Consider the following 24,863-nt stretch of genomic DNA (forward strand, 5'->3'; position numbering starts at 1 on the left):
TGGAGAGGACTTCTAAAACTTTTGAGATACAAAAGTATAATTGAATCAAGGGACAGTATTCTCTACACAACCTGTATATGGGCAGCTACCTTGGGCTTTGCTACAGAAGTGGTACAATCAGATGGATGTAAGGAGAGGCAACTATGGGTGGGTTCAGAACTGCTCAGATAAACTACGTAGAACGCATTATAACTTACTAATAGAATAAATACAAAAAAGGCTTTAGAGGGAAAACTACTGTTGCTTTGAATAAAATAATAAATCTGCCTTTCCTTGAAAATCTATCTTCCTAGCTGACATTACCTTTATTTAAATGCTATTTTAAAATTAGAAGTTATAGTAACTTCAGCATTGCCTTGTGTCCTGTAGAGGTTGAAAGATACATTCAAAATGTGTTTGTTACTTAAATTTTATTTTACATGGTTAAAAATGGCATAAGCTATTATATGGTTTTCCTCTTACACACAGCTGCTGCTTCTAATATTAAATGGAGGTTATGTAGATTGAATTCTTCCTAAAGGACTCAAATTCTTTTTGATTCTGAGTTATCTTCAGTAGTTTAGAGATTTTGTTTCACAGAGATTTTGTTTCACACTGAAGCTTTTGCCCCTATTTTGAGAATACTTAGGGGACATAAAAAGAACAATGATATGTTCTAGGTTTCAACAATCCTATTACTTTCTAGAATTTAAAAGAATGGAAGAATATGGTCTAGCAGTAAACAAAATTACCAGGCTTTTATAATTTTATTTAAATCTTAAACCTCTTAAAATGTACTGTTAAAATTGCCGTAATTAAAATTACAGTTCTGGAGAGCTAGTTCTTAGAAACATTGTTTTAAAGACAGTAGTTACAGATTCAGGACTTGCTTTAATTGATTTTTAAATAAAATATATTTGAGTATCTATCAAAAACAAGAATTTAATTCAGCCCATAGTTGCTGATTAAAGACATTATAAGCCTTAGAGTTTCACTCATTCTTAGAGGATTATACTTTTCTAATTTTTTTATCATATTCCTTGAAAATCAGTGGCAAGGTATGGGAAAGAGAAGAGTGTGTTGTGTACATTTTTAAAAAGAAATTTCCTTATTTCTTATAGACACAACATACCACCTTATATTTTACTGTTATAATGCAATAATGGCAAAAGCAGTAGAACTTCAGGTCAAACAACTCTTGCTACTAATGTAAACTCATTCTCAGAAAACCATTCTCACATGGACAGTGGTTAGAAAAAAGTACATGAATGTGCTACAAAAATAGAGCCACAAGACTTCTCATAAGTAAAAGAAATCCTCTGTAGAAGTCCACAGTTGACCAAGGTCCAGCCTCCTTAACAGTGAGCAACAGGGAATATGCTGCCAAGTCACCATCTTCAGTTCTGAGAGTGAGTTTACATGCTTCCCCAATGGCACAAAGTCTCATGACGATCCAATGAATCAACAGACACTTGGGAAATGTTAATAAACAATTTTTTATGAACTATTACAACAAAGAACTTCAGCAAGAAGGAAAATGAAGTGTATGATCTTTGAGTAAACATTTTTAGTGTAATAGTCTCTTTGACCAGATATTGAAAGAGAAAAAAATCAAGCTTATAAAACACCATTTCTCTGTTATCAACTGGAATACACTAAAAATAGGATAATGGAAATACATGTTCTTAAAGCATTTCCACAGGAAATGTCCATAATTATGACATTCTAAATCATTTAGCAATTGTATATGCTACATTAACTAAAACAAAGGTATTCCTTATTGCACATTTTAAAATTGGAAGGATACTCTAGCTTAAGTGGGGGATATTCAGGGGGAAAATATTTTGGCTCAAAATGTATACTGCGCCAAGGCAGCTTCATTCTAAAAACATAAACCATTTAAAATAAACTTTTATATTTTGAAGCCAATAATCCTTTAACTTGATGAATAGTTCATAGTCCATTTTCTGACTAAGTGTCAGAGGTTAATTTTATGGGCCCTGTTTTAACTCCTGTGAACGGCCCTCACTACTCTGAGAATTAGGTGTAGGTGGAGGTTCATCTTTAAAGCCTGAAGGCATTAAGTCTTTTGCAGCAGGTGGTGGCCCATAGTCTTGTGGACCATGAGTTGGAGGTGGTAATGGGGCACAAGGAATGAAGTACTCTCTTGGGCCAAATGAGCCTAAAGGTCTAAATGGTGCTGGTGCGGGTCCTGGAAAAAAAATCAAGAGGGTCAAAAGGCAAATCCCGTTTTCCAGGTGGAACACCTGGTGCATATTCTCTGAAGCCTATTGGTGGACGCATACCAGGACCTGGAAAATAAAAAGGAAGTTATGTAAATACCCAGAAATTTCTGAACTAGGGTGATTTCAAGTATGTTAATATAGTCTTTAATTTCTCCCAAGCCTAGAACATCAACTGGTGAACATCCTGAATTGCCAGATGAGGCAAAATGAGATGGAACAAGTTTAGGTTATAGCCTTTGACCAACCAGCCATGAAGCAACATATTAAGGATTTAAACATGGCTCTACCTAGCTCCAGGCTTGTCTTTTTTCTTTCTCTACTATATAATTGCAGAATTATTTCTATCTCACAAGAGCTCCATTTATATTTGGAAGTACTATATTACCATGACAAGATGATTATGAAATAAGAACTTTACTACATCAAAGAAATTTTGATAAAAGGAAATCCCACTATTTATTACTGTATCCATTAAAAATTCATGAAGTATTTCAGCATGGACTTTACACATGCCATCAGAATCAAGGTGCATGCCCTCCTGGAAAAGGCCTTCCACAGCCACCTAATTAAATCAGCAACATTTATTAGGTCACTGTTAAATCCTCCTCTTTAACACTTCCCTGACTTTTCTCAAGGTAAGGAGGGTTTGACTTTTCCTTTTCTATATTCTATAACCTACTGCTTATGCTTCCATTATGGGTGATTACAAACTTTATGTTATAGGATTTTCATATCTGTGACAAAATTTTAAGTTATGGCATGCGTCTCATCCACCTTTCCATCTATTGCAGTGCATATCAACAGATTTTCAACAAACATCTGCAGAAGTAATATTTCTGGCTTTTCTGTATATAGCCCCTTATCCTTGTCTATGAGAGATAGCTATTGCCTATCTCAGTATAAGATTATGTAGTGTCCCATATGTCCCAGAAAACTGGAGGAAAAGTTAAAATGTACTCAGATTTATCCTTTCATTGTTAAGACCTGAGATAGCAACCGTTTTAGCAAGCAATAGAAATGAAAGATGAATGTGATTTATAAGTCAATCACTACTGTTCAGATCATCATACCAAATGGTGGAGGAATTGGCCGAGGCCCAAAAGGCCCAACGAGCTGAAGTGGCGGTCCATACCAAATGGGAGGTGGTGGAGGCCGTCCCATCAGGGGGCCCATCGGGGGGCCCATGAAGGGTACCCCTGAGAAAGGAGGGGGCCCTTTCATAGCCATATGAACCTGCAATTTAAGATTTGAAAGCAGTTAAAAGTTTTAAAATTCCTATATATTAAGACAAAGTACCAACACCGATAAAAGCTAAAACCCAAAACAGGCACCTGTCCAGAGAGCACCATCAGTGCAACAAAACTCTACCCACCCCTCCTGTGTATTCCCCCTGACAGCTTACAGAAGTTGGAAGGATGCCACAAGAGGGAGCAGTTTGTTACTGATTATATCTGCACAGGAAAGGGAAAGGCAAGAGAACTGGCAGAGGTTATTAACAGAGGTGATTTCTGACCAGTATGTCATGCTGTGTTCACTACAATCTATTTCAAAGGGAGTCCCCCCCTCCCCATCACTTCCCTTTCATCACAATAGCTCATTATTTCCATATTAAGAATGAACAGAATAAAATGAAAAATCCATTCTCTACCCATGTAATAATAGCTACTATTCAGAGTATCTTCAGTAAGTCTTTCATATATTATTCAACCTCTGAGATCTTTAAGTAGACTGTCTTGTTTTAAATAAGAGGGAACAAAAGCAAATGGAATATCATAATTTGTTGAAGGCCACACTGCATATTAAAGGAACTCAATCCCAGGTTTGCCTCCAAGCCATGCTTTTCCCACCTTTACTCCTCTCTAACAATGGGTCTTTGCTCTTTTAAATCTTCTACTACAAAGGGGTTTGGGGTCTAATCTAAGCTGCCCTTAGATTTCTCCAGAGATGTATATTCCTGGAATATATATACACTGGAACTTGAGAAGTATTTTCCATCACAGTGCTATATACACAAATTAGGAAGACAAGGCTTTAATATTTACTTTCATTTACTGTACACCATTTGAGATATTGATTTATCATTTCCTATGAGTAGTGGGTTTGAAACTAAACAATTAAAAATTTATTTTATTATAGAGCTGCAGAAGACCTACCAGATATAATAGCAACACAGTTACAAGAGAATACACTTATGTGAACAAATGAGACCATTTCTTGGGACTGGCTCAAGAGGTCATTTCAGATTATCATTGTTTAACTGAAACAGTATTTCACTTTCAGAAAATCTGATACCAGTCTAATTCAAATCACTCAAAATAGGGTTTGCACAAATGGAGGAATTCTTAAATAACATTCTTCCAAACAAAAATAAAAATGATGAATTATGTAATTTATAATGAATTTACTTTGCCTTAGAACATTCAACACAAAACACCATATAAAGTTAGAGTGATAACTTTTCACATTCTGTAGTTCATTATAGTTGTACACACTTAAGCAACATTCCCAAGTGAAGGAGAAAAGTAAGCTCAATATTGCATGCAGTTTAAAGCAAACAAGATCAGTGTCATGCTCTGAATATCCTTCCCAGAAATGCACAGAATAAAACCCAATTCAGTTCTCAACCTCTAAGTACTTACTCCAACTGGATGCTCAGTCAAAGAAGTAATGGTGGAGAATGAGGGGGTCTCAGGTTCTTGGGGAACAGTTTGCTTTTTAAAAAAACAAATGGGATAGTACAAATAGAACACAAAGAAGGATAAAGCAAAGAGCAAGTACTGTAGGAAAGCTACATGTTCCTGCATGACCACATGATTCACAGTAACTACAGAACTTACCTTGCCCTCATTTGTCACCTTAGCTGGAGAAGAACTTCTGGAGCTGTTGTTCACGTGAGCTGGACCACATCCTGGGTCTGTTAGAGATCAAAGAATGGATTCAGACTTATTCTAACATGAAAAGAATAAAAATCCTCCATCCACAATTACAGATTCTTTGAAATTACTTGGTCCCTTTACCAGAGGCAACGGGTTTCCCAGATGCCTTAGAAGACCAGTACAAGGTAAAGGTCCATCCATTGACCCTTGGGAAAGGAAGATCAGAGCCCTTGTATGTATTTTTCAGAAGAAATAAACCACTGGTGGACAGGTCAGGGTTCAACAATAACTAGAAAGCAACATGAAACATGGGTTTCCCAGGGGTTGGGGTCATAGCTCCGTTGTAGAGTGTTTGCCTAGCATGTGTGAGGCACTGGGTTTGATTCTCAGCACACATTTAAAAAATAAATAAAGATATCATGTCCATCTACAATTAAAAATATTTTTTAAAAAAAATGGGTTGCCCAATACGTAAATCACAATTTATGAAGAGACTTAAGTAAAATAAAGAACTGCCTTGGGTTGATAGAACAGCAGATTAATAAGTACTGGTCCTAAACTTTAAGCTATAGACTTGAAGTATGTATAGGCTGGCTTTTCTTTAGTCTGTATAACCTGACTTCCAATCTTACCAAGACTACAGTCCTGTTTAGAATTGGAAATAAGACTCAGTATTTCATGTTGGAAATATGTATGCTACATAAAGTTTAAGACTACTTTTATAATATTTGGGAAAGGAACACCATAGAGATTTAATTTAAAGATAAAGGTTTACACTTCACAGTGTAAAATTTAAAAGAAAAAAATAATACAGGGACCTCCAGGAAAAAAAAAATGTTTTCTATTCTAGAACAGATTTTACAGAAAACATTCACTAAGATAAAGTACGAAATTACCTTCTATATATTGTTCAGGCCCAAATTCTATGTTTTCATTAGAATATTCAAAAGGGGAAAAAAAACCAAAACCTTGAAGCAGTTTACTATAAAGCAACATGTGAATGCTCACCAAATCCGTTTCTAGGCATATCCTTTCGATTAAGAGTAGCAGAAGGAGGTCTCCCAGCTGGCTCTGTTGTCAGTGGAGGGGAACATTCTCCACCACTCACGGGGGATGGACCAAAAGAGCCATTATGGCTCAGTGGACCTAAAGACAACAATGCCATGTTACTACTTTAAGGCAGCCTTCTCCCTGACACCAACCCTCACCTCCCGCTTTAGCAAATCATTCAGATTATTTCATAACCATTACACACAGAAATAAAAAGTAATTTACATACATTCTGCACCAAGAAATAAAATAGCTCCTTTTACAATGTGTCCCCTACCTCTCCGAGGAGGATTTTGTAAATTTGGTCTTCCCGGCATAGGTTTTACAATCACGGGTTCATATTGCCGCAGTGCCATCTTTTGGGCCATTTCCAATAGTCTTGAATATTGAGAAAGAATGGGCTGAATTATGAAACAGCAATCTATTCCTTCATAGATAATATCTAGCATAACCTTAAAACACTATAAAACATATAGTAAGATACCAAAATCACATACTTCTGTCTCAAATTAGCAGCTTCCCTTTTCTCTTCAGCTATAGCTCTTTCGGCAGACCGAGCTTTGAGCTATTAAAGAGAAAATATTCAAATTCAGTTGCGGTAGGCTATGCACAAAATAAAGAAAAGGGGGAAAAAATCTTACCCAGTTATCATGAGCTTTCTTCTCATTCATAGCAATCTGAAAAGGACAACACATTAAAAAAATATGTTTTTAGGGACTCATTATAATAGCCTATAATTGTCTGTATTAGATATCAAAGAATTCTGCAACTACAGGACAGTATTAATTACTACCTGGTTTTTAAATGAGCGCTCGGTTTTCTGTAATTCTTCTTCCATCTCTTCAATTCTCTGCCTAAGAATTACAACAATTGAATAACATTTGAAACATTCTGACCATTTTGCCTTTATTCCATCAGCTATACTTTTAAAGACTTTATCATACATAAGAAAAACATTTCTATAGTTATATGAATCCAGTGTGATCAAAACTAATACTACAGGCCAGGTGCAATGCCACATGCCAGTAATCCCAATGATTGGGAAGCTGAGGCAGGAGGATCACAAGTTCGAGGTCAGTCTCAGCAATTAAGTGGGAACCTATGCAACTGAGACCCTGTCTCAAAGTAAAAAAAAGGTCTAAGGATGTAGCTTAGTAGTAAAGCACCAAAAATAAATAAATAAATAAAATAAAAACCTAATACTAATAACTTCTTTATCATTTAATTGCTAGAGATTCTGAATGATAAATTATAATTTCCTTAACTGTTTATCAGTGTGTTCTCAAGTAATTCTGCTAGAAATATCTTCCTCCTTAAAACTTTTTTTCTTTTTTTCAAATTATATCCATAGAAGATTTCCAAGGTCTATCAAATGCCACACTTTTGTGGGTCTTGATACATCACACAGCAAACTGATTTCTTAAAGAATTACTACAACATACAAAACCCTCAGAACTGTTTGCATTGACCAAGTTCCCTATGGTCTTGCCCATTGGGTATAAGTAAATTTTTGTTAACATTTTTCATTTGTAAAGTTGAAATTTATTTTTTCTCCTGTGTGAACTGAATGTATTCATATCCTCTCGTTATTTATACTTCCATGCTATTTTCTTCTATCTACATAATGTAAAAAAAGATTAAAAAAGAAAGCTAACACTAGTTCATTAGACATTGACACCCTCCTTTAGAAACCGAACTCACTTGTAATTTTTAACTTCCTGTACAGCGGAAACCACCTTTTCATCTGCAGCTGACAGCCACTGCTCTTTTTCTAGTCTCTCATATTCTTCCTGGCTTAGTTTCCTAAAATAAAGCCAGTTATCAAATCAAAAGTTTCTCTCTGTGAATATCACTTCCCACAATTCTATAAAATGCTTAAGCACATAAAATAGGAATTCAAACCTGCAATTTTGTAAATCAAACTCTGGCAAATCACTTACATTTTCTAACTTCTCCTCTTAATTCTCTACTTACCAGTAAATAAAATAAATGTGAAAACAACATGTGCCCCAAGGGCAAGTATCCTGTGTGTAAGATAATAAAAACTCACTTTACTTCAATGTGGACGATCAGGACTGATCAACCTAACATCATTAAACTTATTAGGATAAAGCAGGGGATAATTCTTTTCTCGTTTCTGCCATGGGTAGGACACTAAGTATATCTTTGTCATGGAGGAACTCTTTTCTCAATCCAAGACTGGTACCATAATAAAGATATAGTCAGTCAAAGAAAAAATCTTCTAGAATATGTCTTTTATCTATGCAATTAACCACAGAACATTTTTCACACTTTAGATATCTATTTCAAAAGAATTGCAATTAAGCAAAAAGACAAATCTGAGTTTTGATAATGTGTGTCAACCAGAAAAAGAAGCCAAACTGACCCACGATCAGAGTATTATCTACTGACAAGTTTTAACTCTGATCATGAAACTCAAGATGTTCATCTATTGAGACAAAGGTAGCCACATTTAATGATTTAAAAAATACTATTTTCTGCTATCCTTGTACTACTTTAGCCATAGTTCCAATTCAAAAGATAATTAACTTGAAACTTAATTTTCCATAAATCAGAAGAATTATAGTAAAAAAGGATTATTGATACCAAATAGAAAAAGGGGATTATATATTCTTATATAGCTTCTCATTTAATTCTTCAGCAAGTATTTTATGAGTGGCTATAATATACTAGTTACCTTGTAAGATGCTAAAGAATAAAAGAGCTCACTGTTTCAGGTATAAATGACACCTAAAGGAAAATAATAATTTTCCCCACTGGCTTAAGAAGGAACATGGAGAAAACTGAATCTTGAAGGACAGAGAGAATTTTGTTTCCAATTATCAAAGAGTTAGTCTGAGAGCACTAAGAACAATTAAAACATCTTTATAAGAATATAAAATTGTGTTTGAAAGGATCCAAGCTAAAAAGGCAGTGAAGATATATGTATGTGGCCAAGATCCATTAGAAAAAGGAATCTCAGAATTACAAGTAAGGCTGGCACTTTATGGTACTTTTCTCCTAGGTTTACCCACATATTGAAGATAACACAAAGATATAATGAGTCTGAACTAAGCCTTCATCAAATTCCTGGGCTTAGAGGAAAAAAGAAGTGTTTGGGGCTACAAAAAAAGGGACCCTTAATAAAAGCCCTAGCCTTTGAGTTTAGATTAGAAAGTACTGCACACTTAAGTGATGAACAGGCAAAAAATCCAAAAGGAACAACACTGAAACATTGAAAAGACAAGTCATTTTTGAATTATCTTAATTGCTAAGTTTAAAGTGACAATCTTACTCAAGTAACCTCAACACTTTTCTATAAGAAGATAACTTCATCTTAGTCCTCAAATTTCATCTATAATTATCACAACAATGTTAGCCAATCAAAACTGACCAGGCACTCCATAAGACAAAATTCTGTGAGAAAAAATCCCACAGAAAAGGAAACCACCTAATGGGGTTATCCGCACATGTTTTAAAATCACTGTGCTTTATATAGTCAAAAAGGTAAAGTCAAGATTATGAATTTCAGGGCTGGGAATATAGTTTAGTTGGTAGAGTGCTGCCTTGCATGCACAAGGCTCTGAGTTCAAACCCCAGCACCACAAAAGAGGAAAAAAAAAAGATTATGAATTTTGTCAAAGGATTAGAAACTATAAAACCAAGAAATAGTTGGGTGTGGTGACCTACCTACAGTCGAAGATACTCAGGAGGCAGAGGCAGAATGATGAGATTAAAGGTGGCTTGGAAAGCAGTAAGACACTAGTCCCTTATGAGAAAGAGCAAGGAGTCTGGGGAGGTGGCTCAATAGTAGAGCACATGGCTCAAGGTCCTGGGTTTGAGCTGTAGTACTGAAATAGGACTGGGGTTGTGGCTCAGTGATGAAGCACGTGCGGGGCACTGGGATCAGTCCTCAACACCACATAAAATAAATAAAATATTGTGTCGGGCTGGGGATGTGGCTCAAGCGGTAGCGCGCTCGCCTGGCATGCGTGCAGCCCGGGTTCAATCCTCAGCACCACATACAAAGATGTTGTGTCCGCCAAAAACTAAAAAATAAATATTAAGATTCTCTCTTTCTCTCTCTCTTAAAAAATCCTATAAAAAATAAAATAAAATATTATGTCCATCTACAACTAAAATAATATTTTAAACCCTGAACTTTTTAAAATCCTAAACTCAATGAATGATTTTAGCAGCAGATTTGGGAAGTAAAATAAATCCTAGCACTTTTAAGACAGGTCAGAAGAAAATATCCAGAAGAAATAAATCCAGAATGTAGGAGGCAGGGGAAATCAAATTCTAATATGCATTATTATAATCAGAAGAGAGAATGAGGTAAAATCAACATTTAGAAAAAGACTCGAAAATTCAAGAAATGTTTAATGGTCCCAAGCAACATAACTACAAGAGGAAAATGTGGGTGGGGTGGGGAAAACTACACCTAGGCACTTCCCAATACAACTGTTAAAAAAACAGAGAAATGACTACAGGAACTAGGCGAGGGATAAGACCAAACAACAATGATAATGGACTCCTTAAAGAAAAAATTTAAAACAGATGGTAATTAATTGGATATTTTTAAATTGCTAAAAGTAAGTAACAGTCAAAATTCAGTAGCCAAAAGAAAGATCCTTCAAAAATGGAAACTGGTTTTAACTCTAATCATGAAGTTCATGTCAACCTAATACAGATTATAAAGGTAGCAATATTTAGTGGATAAAATACTATTCTCTGTTTATCCTTGTACTACCTTTGATACACTAATCAAATCTATCATTAAAGGACAATGTTCAAATAGAATGAAAATAATTTCAAATAAGAAACCAACAGTGTAGAATGCAGAACTACAGAAACTTTAAATATGTGTATAAATTGAATGAATGTCTTGTGGAGTTCACAGTATATGAAGTACTAACATACAATGCCACAACAGTTATCTGATTCAGGAGCTACTTAAAGCCCATAAAAAAAAATAAACCTATTAATCTATGTCAGGTTTTTATTAAATCCAGAATATATACCATGGCCTTTAAATTATGAGAAGATGAATAAAATTATAATTATATAATTATAATTCCATTATAATTTATGATTACATCAAGCTTATACAGGGGATGAGGAAAATGATTAAAAATATTTAAACTATTAAAAAGATACAAGGAAGAAAAAAAGAACAGGTCATCAAATAGAAAGCAAATTCTTCATAAACCACAGGCACATATTGACATGGACAGACTTATATTTTAGAAAGTCCACTCAAGCGGCTATAGAGAAAATTACTAAGAATTTGAAATAAATTATATAAAAATATAAATAACAGAGAATGAAGACAGATCACCTAGGTTAGAAACAGAAAAGATGACAGAGGCATGAACTAACATAGTACCTGGGGATGAGTAAAAAGAGTACAAACCACAGATGATGACTGAATGAATTTTGGAGGAGTTGAGGAAAATAGTGCTACAATTTAACTGCATTACAAAGAAAATTAATTGCCATTTAGGTCATTCATATTACTAGTAGGGACAGAGAAAACAAGTGTTCTTTTTTAAAAAAAGTGATAAAATGAGAAATGTTTCTTTGAAACAGGCCAGGCATTTAGAACTGGCCTGAACAAAAATTCGAGATTCTAAAAAGGTCGCTTGGAGATCAAAGAATTTTAGAAAAGTTAATGGAAAGGTTTCAATATTTAATGCATTAATTAGGCAACAGAAGTCAAAATACCTAAAAATAGTTAGGTCTGTAAGAAGGTCTGTCTTTGCTTTAACAAGATTATATATATATATATATATGCCGAAGAGTAAAATCAGGTGCAAACAAATAAAATATGACACAAAAAAACCTATTTTTAGAGAATTCAAGTATTTTTGTGGATTAAAAACTTCAAATGAACTTTCAAAAAATAACTAGCTCCACACTGAGAAGATTAATATATAAATATATACTACAAACAAGTACTTCTGTAATCATAACTCCTAAGGTCCTTGCCACAGTTCAATTTTTAGTGTGAACATCTGAGATATTCAAGTCCAAAACTTGTACCATCAATAAGTAAATATTATTCCTTTTTGAAGTTTTTATTCTATTAAAACATGTCATTCCAAATCACTCAGTATTTTTAAAGGTCCAGAGTTAGAGATACAAGTTCAAAACATTAGAATTACATAACTGATCACAATGAAAGGTAATTAAAATAAATAGTGGGACCATAGAAAGGGTCTAGATCTTTGAGAGGTATCTCCACATCAGTGACTGTTAATACCAGTTTACCACTTCCTGCCTTCATATGAATTTGACAATTGATTACGATGTCCTCACAGCCTTAGTTTATGGTTCCAACTACCTCAGGACTCTTAAGACTGACGATGGAAAGAAAAATGCAACTTATAGGAAACAAAACACAAAGGAAAAAAGACAAATCTCTACTTATTACAACTAGAAGAAATTGTAAATAATCTTAAGAAAAGATAAAATTATCTGTTAGTTCACACAGTGATAACAATAACAAACAATGAAAATCTTACTTTTGTAATGCCATCTCATTTTGCTGGTAGAGTTCATTTAAAATCTCCACTTTCTGCCTAAGAGTATTGCATTCCTCTTCCAGTCCAACTTTAGAAGACCGTAGTGAATTGCAGTCACTTTCTAATTTCTTTTTTTGGTCTGTAAAGGATAAAACAGCTTATCTCTATATGTGTACAAGGACTTAAGAACTTGTTTGAGGGAGTAGTGCCAAGAAAAGTAAGAAGCATGAAAGCAAGAAGCCATTCTTTATCTTTCCAATAAAATTTTAAGTCTTTCCAACATGGCAATTTCTTCTCAAGAAGAACCCACCTTCTAGATTATATTTTGTGGACATCGAGGCTGTTAGCTTAAGTTGTACAAGTTTTAGATCCTCTTCAACTACTGATATTGTAGTTTGTGTCTAAAAATTGCAGAAAAGAGAGGTATTCTTAAAAGTGAGGCACAGGAAGAATTCACAGGCACTATGGGACTCTTACAAAGAACTATACCCGAGAGACATCCATCATCTGCTTAATTTGATCTTTGATCTTCTCGTTCTGATCACCTAAAAAACAAAAGACTTTAGCTTTTTCTTTCCTTACTTTTAACTCTATATTCTCCTAACTTCCCCAAACTAAAGAATGATTGTGTTCAAACACCAAAAGAAAAAAAAATCAATTAAATAATTAAACTGATTAGACTAATGACTTTTAAGAGAATTGCAAGCTTAGATTTAAAAAAGAAAAAAAGAGAGAGGTGAATTTCAGACTGGGGTTGTGGCTCAGTGGTAGAGTGCTCACCTAGCATGTGTGAGGCACTGAGTTTGATCCTCAGCATAAAAATAAATAAAAGTACTGTGTCTGTCTTAAAAAAAAGTGAATTTCTAGTATGCACAACTAAAATGTTATCTATGCTATTCTTGTAAGATAAAAGATTTTCTTCTCTCTCAGATCTATCTTCACCTGGGCAAGTAAGTGTCTTGTTTAGAAAGATTCAATCCTCTATTTTCTCCCTGAATCTACTACCAGGTGTGGTTTGAAATACTTGCTATGTAAGCAATATCCAACTTGGGAGAAAACATCTGGAAATATTTTCCTCATCAGTAAACACTGTTACACTCCCTCTCTAGCTTTCTGATAGTCTCTAGCCTCTGTTCTCACAGCCTTAGTTTATGGTTCCAACTACCTCTGGACTCTTAAGACTGACTGTGGACCTTAAAACCACAGAGCCATAGAGATGATGAGTATCAAAATCAAGTATCATCTGCATAAGTTAAGAAATAAATTTCTCTTACTGTACAATGTTCAATACTTAGAGGTATAGGATGTGACTATTGTAGCTGCAGTGTACTTACTAGTTTTCAATGGGATAGAAAAAGTCAGTGTTCTTCACATGCCTATTGCTACATTATACCCCAGCAACCCACCTCTGCCAATGCAACAGACATATCTATAGATCCAGTGATATATGTCTACAACCCTGAAGCTTAAGAAGAAATTCAGCCAGCTGAAAAGTAGCATCTGTATACTTAATTAAAGACAGGAAAGCAAAAAAGAATTCAACCTCCCTGAGACTGATCTTACCTGCTACCTCTCCATTGGTTAATTCATCTGACTCATCTCTACTTTGATCCTCAGATTCAGATTCACATTGTAACCGATTCAACTGTGTGATGCAATTAGTCAAAGCCTAGAAAAGAAGCAAAAGGTTGGCAGACTCTCGATTTTAATTCAGAAGATTTCAGGAGAATTCATGAGATGAAACATGTATTTGGAGTATAAACTTACATTAATAGTATCATCTTTGTGACTAAGAGCTACTTGTAAATCTTTCTGGGACTTCTCAAATGATTTCATTTGTTCACTGAGCTCAGCGTGTGATGTACTCCAGTCTTTGACTTCCTGCTGCAACTGAAAAGTCAAAACACATGAATTCCTATGGGTTAGGGAGGGGTTTTTGCACTGGATATATCAGGACTACAAGACTTAGACAAAGAAATAGAGAGCCATACTCCTCAGTGGCCTGCCTCAATCGAGGGGGTTGAGACCTTGGTTAAGGAAGAGGGCAGAGTGGCCCCAACTCTCACAGCTGCAGTAAGAACATCAGAGCTATCAGGAAGTTGACACTGTTTATTGCATTCCCCAGAAAATTGCTGCCAATTCAAATAATTTACCTCCAGCAGGAATGGCTGGGCACATATGACTGTCTCCTAAATTTAGATTCCTTATCATGTAATCTTCCCTTGGCCGGTGAATCAGTAACTACTCAAAAGAGGATCATAAAATACTTAATTTTCTGGTTTAAAAAGTTTCTTTGAGGCTATGCAAGTTAATAACTGATTGACATTTGATAAGAAAAGCAATAATCCAAAAATCCAAAACAGATGGAGACCATATATATGCACTCAATTTGGGGAGCATTGCATATCTAGAAAAGGTCCTACATGAATATTCCTTACCTCAGAAACAGATCCAAGAAAGATACAAGATAATGATATTCACTTCTCTAGTTTACATTATGTATGACATCAAATTTTCTTTACCTGTTCATTCTTCTTCTTAAGCATGGTATTTTCTTTCTGAAGCTGACAGCATTCCAACTTCACCTTCTCTTCACGAAGCTTAGCTTCATTAAGGAGAATTTGAAGCTAATGCAAAACACTACAGTTAGTGAATTAATTCCAAAGAAAAAACAAAGTTATACTTTCCCAAACCAGACATCATATAGTTCTCATTTTTTGCACATTTTAGCACACCTCAAATTTTTGGTCTGCAACAAAAATAAGATGTAGTATTAATATCCGTTAGCAAGAGTTGGCAGCTTTACCTCTGTAAGTTCAGAAGTATTCACTGAAATGACATCTTTAAGCTTCTCTATAGATTTCTTATTTTCCATGATCTGCCAGGTGAAAACAGAACACAAAATATGCATTATGATTTCAGTAGAAATACTGATATATATATGTGTGTGTGTATACACACACACACACACACACACACACACACACATATATATACTAAAAAAGATAAACACAACAAAATTTTTGTCAAGCCATCCCATTACATTTCAGGTAAATGCAGGGGATCCAGCTTTGGACTAAGCAAAAAATCAAGAACTGAAAGAGGTGAGGGAAATGAAGTCATAAATATTTCATGGCATCCACAACCTTACTGTTTATGAGATAACCAGAAAAAATGGTCAAAGTATAGAAAATCATAATGCAATGAGCAAATAAAATGTTTTAACGCATAGAAAATTAACTAATTAATTACTGTTTCAAGTAATCCAGTTCAAATTAGTAATTTTTTTTCTAGTGATAGAGAAAAAATTTCCCAAGATCATTTTTAAAATTTTCTTATCTGAAGTAAAAAATGTACTTTACATACAGATGTTTTCTGCTGTGATTCATTTAGTAGTTGTCTCTGCTCTTCCAAAAGTAGGTTTAGTTGAATATTTCTCTGTTTTTGATCCTCAAGTGAAAATTTCAAGTCCTTGTGAGAGAAATAACTTGATTCATTAAAAATGTTTTGTAGTGGCTGGGAATGTAGCTCAGTTGTGGAATACTTGCCTTGCATATACAAGGCTCTGGGTTTGATCCCCAGCATCCCCCACTCCCCCCCAAAAAGCTTTGTAAGTACATGATTACACCTTTATTAATATTAAATTGGTAGTATTTGGTAATAGAAAATAAAACTTTTGTTCAGTTTATTAAATTTTCTCTCATTTGTGGAAGCTAGAGAGACAGGAGGAGAGGGGGCAGGGGGGAAGGAATCTCATGAAAACAGAAAGAAGACCAGTAGAAGAAAGGCATCAAGATGGAGAGAGAAAGGGAGGCCATAGAGAAGTACTGGGGAATGAAATCTAATCAATTATGCTCTGTTCATGTACATATATAACACAATGAATCTCACTTTTACATACAATTATAATGTACTAATTAAAAAAATAATAGAAGGCAGACCAGTAGAGGAAGGGAGTCAGAGGAGAAGAGGAGGGTGAAAGGGGAGCTACTGGGGAATAAGACTGATCAAATTATGTTATGTACATGTACAAATGTGGCATAATGAATCTCACTATTGTTGTTACAATGCACCCCCCCCCCCGAAAAAGCTTGGTAAAATAATAACACTTTTAATCTTAAATATTAATCTTACATAGTTAAATATGAAGCAGGGAAAATTTCTCCAAATAACAACCTTTAAAAATGTGTTTTTGCTTCACAGTTTCACTATATTAATAGTGTTTTTTTATTGTTAAGTACTTCTGTATGAATAAGTTTCTGAGAAAGCCTAATGTTGTTCTTTTTTTAGTTTTTTAAAAATATATTTATATATATTTATAGGTGGACACAATACCTTTGTTTTTTTTTTTTTTATGTGGTGCTGATAATCGAATCCAGTGCCTCACGCATGCTAGGTGAGCACTCTACCACATGAGCCCCAGCCCCAGCTCCAGCCCCCAATGTTCATTTTAAATCTTCTTGAAGTATAACAGAAGGGCTCCTGGTACCAGGAAAGTATTCTTTTTACCCTTCTTTAAGAGGAAACAGGAACCAAAAAACTACTTTAGTATTAAACCGACATAACTGCCCTATTTATCAAAATGTGTGTGTACTAATTCATATCCCAAAAATATGGTGCAGCAGAGCAATCTGTCTGCTTCCTTGGATGTAACAAAAATTTATCGTACCATTAACATTTCTTCATAATTCAGTTTAGATAACACTACAACAATATTCAACACATACAAGAGTCTAAGGTTGTCATTTTTTAAAAAATATCTTTTTAGTTATAGAGGGACAGAATACCTTTATTTATTTATTTTTACGTGGTGCTGAGGTTTGAACTCAGTGCCTCACACGTGCTAGGCAAGCGCTCTACCACTGAGCCACAATCCCAGCGATTAAGGTTGACATTTTATTTATTTATTTATTTATTTTTTAAAGAGAGAGTGAGAGAGGAGAGAGAGAGAGAAAGAATTTTTAATATTTATTTTTTAGTTCTTGGCGGACACAACATCTTTGTTGGTATGTGGTGCTGAGGATCGAACCCGGGCTGCACGCATGCCAGGCGAGCGTGCTACCACTTGAGCCACATCCCCAGCCCAAGGTTGACATTTTAGACAGAGAAAAATCTCAAGAGTTTAGAGTTTCCAAAAATAGAAGGGCAAAGAGAATACCTCAAGTTGTTCTTTATCTCTATCTTCATTGCGTCCCAATTTGGCTTTTTCCTTCTCTAAGGCCCACTGGAGCTCTCTTGATTTTTTCTGTTCACTTGCTAGTGTATCGTTAAGCAAACGTAGTTCATCGGTCTTGTCTTTTACTTCCAATCTAAATAAAATGAATAAATGAACTTTCATAAAACTATTCTATGTATTGAGAGAAACAGGCAACATTTTCACTAAAGGGCTGAGGCATATTATAAACTACCTAATAGAAAAATATAAACTATTTAGAGATTAAGGATTAACTGTGGTTTATTTCAAATTACCTGTTCCTAGTAGTACAACTACCATTATTTACCAATGTAACAATTATCCAATCTGTTTCTAGAAAAGAATATTAACAAAACATTTCCCTTGTCTTTTACTGAACATGGGAATTGTCATGCATTTTTACAAACGAAATACCTTAGTATTTACACCAACAAATATATCCTTTTCATAAGCGTTATATCTTCAAATACTGTGTATTTTAGCTAACTAAATTCTGAAACATATTGAGATCATAAAGGTTAAGTTCATATTGGCTGCAGGTAAAATAAAGATCACAAGTATATCTTATACAAGTTTCAAATAGAACTGAGGGCCACAATACAGATTGGGCCAAAACAATCTTAAACTTATAATTTGGAAAAATTGGGGATTTTCACCCTCTACTGTAGTTTTTTCCTATGAATAACAAAATCACATGCTACTTAAACAACATGTATTTTATTTTTATAATATCTGCATAATATTTATGACAAATTTACTCCAATTCCTTCACTAATACACGTTTATAATAAGGAAGTGTGGTATACCTGAATGCTTCTAATTCCTTTAGATGCTTATGCTGTGCCTTGAGTGTTGTTTCAAGTTCCGATTCCGTTTGCGCAAGTTCATTTTTTAGTTCAGCAACTACCATTTTTTCTGAACTCAGGTGTTCTTGAAGTTCACTTGCTTTGTCTTTCATATTGCTGAGCTCCACTTGCATCTCCAGAATTTGAGACTGCTTCTGCTGCACAGTATATTCCAAAAGTTCTAAAGAAAAAATGATCAATATTTATAATTTAACCTAGTAACTCCTATTTGGTTTATAAATATTTTATTGATAAGAACTGATTTGTAGCATAGGAGATAACTGCAAAGCAATCATGAAAGGATTACAGTCCCCAAAGTTTAATACAAATAAACTTTATGCATGTTTTCCTCATAGTGGTAGTGGCCAAGATTTCAGAAGTATTTATGAAAATAATAAAAGTTTAACAACAGGGGCTGGGGTTGTGGCTCAGTGGTAGAGTGCTTGCCTAGCATGCATGAGGCACTGGGTTTTATCCTCAGCACCACGTAAATGTAAAAACAAAGATATTGTGTCCACCTAAAACTAAAATATATAAAAAAATTAAAAAAAACCAATTTATTTATTTATTAATTTTAGTTGTAGATGGACACAATACTTTTATTTATTTATTTGTATGTGGTACTGGGGATTGAACCCAGTGCCTCACACAGTTAGCCACAACCCCAGCCCTCTAAGAACTTTTGAAAATCGCACATAGTACTTGTAGGAGTCATTCATGTATCTATGACTATAATGGTTGCTTCTTTTGTTCAGCCTCTCTTTGCAGACAGTCCTTAGGAACTTTACTTTTATAATTGTTCCAGAAATGGAAGTCCAAACTCCAGTTGAGATCTTGTTTTTTTCAATAAAAACGAACCAAAACCTCCATAATACACGTTTGTTACAATGAAAACAAACTCAAGAATTTAAATCTCGGCCAGGTGTGTGGTGCAAGCCTGTAATCCTAGTGGCGCAGGAGAATCATGAGTTCAAAGCCAGCCTCAGGAATGGTGAGGTGCTAAGCAACTCAGTGAGACTCTGTCTTTACATAAAATATAAAAGAGGGCTCAGTGGTTGAGTTCAATCCCCGAACTAAAATCTTATACATGTTAAATAAGAACAGGTTACAAAATATGCATCAGGATCCTGTTTTTATGACAAAAAATATACTTATGTACATATGGACATTGAAAAGGTCTGTAGACATATTTACTTGGGTGTTAAATAGTCATTATTTTAGGATTTATGTGACTCAAGATGTGATTTTTACTCTCTTGTTTTTCTATCCCACCATAAATATGTAACACTACATATTTAATAAGAAAAGTTTTTACTTAAAATTCTAGCAAAGTTCATCAATAGACATTACAATTAGTAAGAATGATATTACAAGAAGGACATAACATTGACTTTAGATGATAATCATGTTAATTTAGCTTTTAAAACTATTTCTTAGGGGTAGAGGTTAATAATTTACACATATAAACATGAATCTACAGAGATAAGACTTCAATAGCATTCTATATAAACAATATTAATTACCTTTAAAACTTTTCAATTAAGCCTTTGTCTACAGGGATATGTTTAATTTAACTTATTATACCTGTTTTCTCTGAAGAATTTTAACATGATTCAGCTTTTCAATGACAAATTTTGAGCTTGTGTTGTGATTTTAAAGTCTGCAAAAGCACAGGTGTTTCTATCATCACTACATGAAACAGTTACTAAAGATGCATGTGTCCTCAATAGATACGATAAGAATTTAATAACGATTTCCATTTATAGTTAAATTAAATAGACTTTTATCAGAAAGTGGGGAAAAGATCCAAGCAAGCATATCACAAAAACAATAATCCAAATAGTTGATAATCATATGAAAAAGCACTAAGCCACTTGAATAATTAAAATCAATTAAAACTACAATTATGTACTGCACACCAAACGGATTGGAAAGTTGGCAAAGTTGTATATAACATAACTCTCACATACTGCTAGTGCATGCACAAATTGACAAAACTACTTTTTAAAAAGATATTTATTTTTTAGTTGTAGTTGGGCACAATATCTTTATTTTATTTATTTTTATGTGGTGCTGAGGATCAAACCCAGGGCCTCCAATGTGCTAGGTGAGCACTCTACCTGTGAGCCACAACCGCAGCCCCTAACAAAACTACTCTTTAAAATAGTTTGGTGTTCTCTAATAAATTTAAAGATATGAATCCTAGGACCCAGCAATTTCACTCCTAGAAAGACATAAGCACAACTGCATTAGAAACACTTTGCAACAGTGTCCACAACAGCATTGACTCTAATAGCTAAAAAGCAGAAACAATCCAAATCTAATCAACCACAGAATGAAATATTATATAAGTTGTAGAATATCCAAACAAGAGAATTCTATATGGTAACAAAAATGAACTATAGATAAATGCAGTAAGTTGGGATAATTCAGGAAGGTGACAGAAGCAAGACATAAAATATACAGATAAAGTTCAAAAATAGAAAAACTAACATATATGATTTTGGAATATATAAATTAGTAATAAAACTAAAGAAAAATCAGGATAATCTCTAAGTTACTAAAGAGGGGGCGGCTTTAGGACGTGGGCAATGTTCTACTTCTTAACACAAGCAATGTCTCCTCCACAGACATTCATATAATAATGTTATACTGGGGCTGGAGTTGTGGCTCAGCAGTAGAGTGCTCGCCTAGCATGTGCGAGGCCCTGGGTTCAATCCTCAGCACCACATAAAAATAAATAAATTTTAAAAAAGGTATTAAGTCCAACTACAACTAAAAAATAAATATTAAAAAAATTTTAAAAAATAATGTCATACTGAAGAGTTGAATTGTTCACTTTTCTGTATGTTGTTATAGTTAAATTTTTAAAAAGAGGGATTAAAAAGAAATGGCTACTTTCATTATGGATTTCCTTTTCCTTTAGGTAGTTATCCTCTAGTATGTAAAACACCTTTCTTAATGTACAGCTTTAAGAGAGTTCAACATCTCTAGCAATTAGAGAAATGCAAATCAAAACTACTCTAAGATTTCATCTTACTCCTGTCAGAATGGCAATCAATCATCAAGAATACAGGCAACAACAAATGTTGGCGAGGATGTGGTGGAAAAGGCATACACTCATACATTGCTGGAGGGACTGCAAATTGGTGCAACCACTATGGAAAGCAGTATGGAGATTCCTCAGAAAACTGGGAATGGAACCACCCTTTGACCCAGCTACCCCATTCCTTGGTTTATATACCCAAAGGACTTAAAATCAGCACACTATAGTGGTGCAGCTGTATCAATGTTTATAGCAGCTCAATTCACAATAGCTTATCTATGGAACCAACCTAGGTGTCAATCAACAGATGAATGGATAAAGAAAATGTGGTATATATACTCAATGGAATATTACTCAGAGCTTTAAAGAAGAGTGAAATTATGGCATTTGCCAGAAAATGGTTGGAGTAGGAGAATATCATGGTAAGCAAAATAAGCCAATCCCATAAAACTAAAGGCCAAATGTTTTCTCTAATTTGTGAATGCTAATTCACAATAAGGTGGGGGTTAGTAGGAAAGAATAGGGTTACCTTAGATTAGATAGAGGGAAGTGATGGGAGAAGAGGGGAGGAAATTTGGAGATAGGAAAGATAGTAGAATGAAACAGATATTATTACTGTATGTATATATGTGACTACATGACCAATATGATTCTTCAACATGTATACTCAGAAAAATGAGAAATTATATCCCATCTATGCATGATATATCAAAGTGCATAAATGAATTCTACTGTCATGTATAACTAATTAAAACAAACAAACAAACAAAAAGAGACCATGAAATTAATTTGTTTAACTTGGTCAAGGTAAGGCTACTGTATTTAAAATTAGATACAGTTGTTTAAAACCAATTTGACAATCCTCTAGCCACTACAGTAATCAATATAATTAATGTTATGAAAATGAGAAATCAATACCACTAAAAGGAAATGTTTTAACTGAGTAATAATAATGTAAAGTGAAATATTTTCACCCATTTGTGTAATTATATGAGTCTGTTTTGTAACATACCTAGGTTTGGTTTATCATTTTCTTGTTCTCTTTTCAAGGTCATTTTCTTGTCATTAATTTGAGCACGTAGTACTTCAATTTCAGATAATAAGCTTCTTCTGTCTATTTTTTGGAGATATTCCATAGCTGCTTGATATTCAATACCCTTTTTGTAACAAAGGAAAAGAAAAAATCAAGTGAAGAGAGTTGTAAAGATAATAAAATTAACAACCAGAAGTCTGAAGAATAAATGAACCACACATGCTAAAGTTTTTTTCTTTTAAAAATTTCATTATTTTTCTTGTCTAAAATGTGGGAAGATTTCTTGCAGATAGATGCTTCTTTACCTCTAAATACTGTAGTGTATTTCCTAAAAATAAGAGCATTCTTTTACATAACTGCAGTACAATGATCAAAAGAGTAATTAACTTATCATAATATTATCTGGTATAGAGAGTTTATTCAAATTTTGCCAAAAGTTCTTTAAGAAAAAAAAAGTGATTCATTCCTTTGTCTTTTGTGATCTTAAATTTTTTAAAGAGTACAGACAGGTTATTTTGTTACATGTCCATTAATTTAAAAAAACTTTTTTGGACTAATGTAAGTCAAACTACTTGAGGGGTTCAGCCAGCTTTCCCCAATAATAGCTTATATAATCAGAGCACATTATCAAAACTAAGAAACTGACATGGATAAAATTCTATTTAAACTATAGGTTTTAATAAAATTTCATTTGTTTACATGTACTCATTTTTTCTCTTGGCATACAGTACTATGAAATTTCATCACTTGAACAGGTTCATATATATGTACCACAATAAGGGTACAAATTATTTCAATCACCACGGAGACTACTCTGTAGTCCTACCCTCTCTCCCTAATCCTAACCTCTGGCAACTACTGATATGTTCTCTATCACTATAATTTTGTCATTTTAGAAGTTACATAACACACAGGAAGTTTAGGGTATTGATTGTTCCTTTTTTAATTGGTGAATAGTATTTCATTGTATGAATATATCACAGTTTCTCCATCCATTCACTTACTGGAAGACATCTGGGTTGTTTCAAGTATTTGATTATTACAAAGAAAATTACTGTGAACATTCATAAATAGGTTCATAAATAGACACAAGTTTTCATTTCTGTTGATTAAATATCTACAAGTGTGACTGCTAGGCTGTGTAACAGATGTACGTTTACCTTTACAAGACACTGCCAGATTTAGTTTCCAGAGTAGCAGTCCTACTTTACACTGCTTACCAGCAATGTATGTGACATGCAGTTTCACTCCCTCTTTACCAGCACTTGGTGGAGTCACTATTTTTTATTGTGCCCAGTCTAATAGATGCATGGTGGCCTCAGTTGGTTGTGGTCTAATATTTCCCCAAGTGGATTCTGATTATGCATTTCATAGAAGTACAACAAATTAATTCCTTCGTATTAGGAAGTACTCGATGTCTTTCTTTCCTGAATACTGGTAATATTGATTCTGATCATTTGGGTGGGGTTTGCAAGGTTTCTCCATAATTAATCAAAATTATGAAAAGTAAAGAAAAAAAACTTTACACAGATGTTTGTCAAGATAGAATTAAGAATGTTGGGGCTGGGGCTGTAGCTCAGTGGTAGAGCGCCTGCTGTGCACATGTGAGGCACTGGGTTCGATCCTCAGTACCACATAAAAATAAAGATATTGTGTCCAACTACAACTAAAAAAAAATTTAAAAAAAGAATGTCGTATTTGCTTTACAAAGTACATATGCTTAATTCATAAGAATAAAGGAAAGTGGTTTTCTAAGCCAGCCATACCTGTATGGTTCCTAGACATGCTCACACTGCACATTCTTTTTTTTTGTCTTTTGGTTTGTTTATTTTTTTTTTGTTTTGGCACTGGGGACTGAACCCAAGGGAGCTTTATCATGGAACCACATCCCCAGCCCTTTTTTACATTTTATAGTTTTTAGATAGAGTCATGCTAAGTAAGTTGCTTAGGGTCTTGCTAAGTTGCTGAGGCTGGCCTCAAACTTGCAATCTTCCTGCCTCAGACTTCTGAGTTGTGGGATTATAGGTGTGTGCCACCGTGCCTGTCACACTGCACATTCTTAAACCA

The 24,863-nt window shown here is 34.3% G+C and overlaps 1 protein-coding gene and 1 pseudogene across 2 annotated transcripts; both read right to left on the minus strand.

Moving 5' to 3' along the window:
• Positions 1 to 1,461: 1,461 nt before the first annotated feature.
• Positions 1,462 to 15,579, minus strand: LOC308640557 (transport and Golgi organization protein 1 homolog; annotated as a pseudogene). Its single transcript, XR_014024365.1, has 17 exons — positions 15,485 to 15,579; positions 15,201 to 15,305; positions 14,446 to 14,568; positions 14,242 to 14,347; positions 13,168 to 13,223; positions 12,989 to 13,079; positions 12,679 to 12,817; positions 7,853 to 7,954; positions 6,945 to 7,005; positions 6,793 to 6,828; positions 6,649 to 6,716; positions 6,429 to 6,529; positions 6,110 to 6,247; positions 5,063 to 5,139; positions 4,865 to 4,936; positions 3,296 to 3,458; positions 1,462 to 2,291 (listed from the first exon to the last, which is right to left on the minus strand). The product of XR_014024365.1 is annotated as a transport and Golgi organization protein 1 homolog (transcript).
• Positions 15,580 to 15,724: 145 nt separating this feature from the next.
• LOC308640547 (A-kinase anchor protein 9-like) lies at positions 15,725 to 22,919 on the minus strand (the record flags this gene model as incomplete). The annotated part of the gene is made up of 5 exons (XM_081312416.1): positions 22,776 to 22,919; positions 18,679 to 18,898; positions 17,837 to 17,987; positions 16,045 to 16,149; positions 15,725 to 15,754 (listed from the first exon to the last, which is right to left on the minus strand). Exons 1-5 carry the CDS (start codon positions 22,897 to 22,899, stop codon positions 15,725 to 15,727), a joined length of 630 nt encoding a protein of 209 aa, XP_081168542.1. The 5' UTR covers positions 22,900 to 22,919.
• Positions 22,920 to 24,863: the final 1,944 nt, after the last annotated feature.

The sequence above is a fragment of the Spermophilus citellus genome (assembly GCF_964194105.1).
Source record: "Spermophilus citellus genome assembly, contig: SCAFFOLD_142, whole genome shotgun sequence".
Classification (NCBI taxonomy): Eukaryota; Metazoa; Chordata; class Mammalia; order Rodentia; family Sciuridae; genus Spermophilus; species Spermophilus citellus.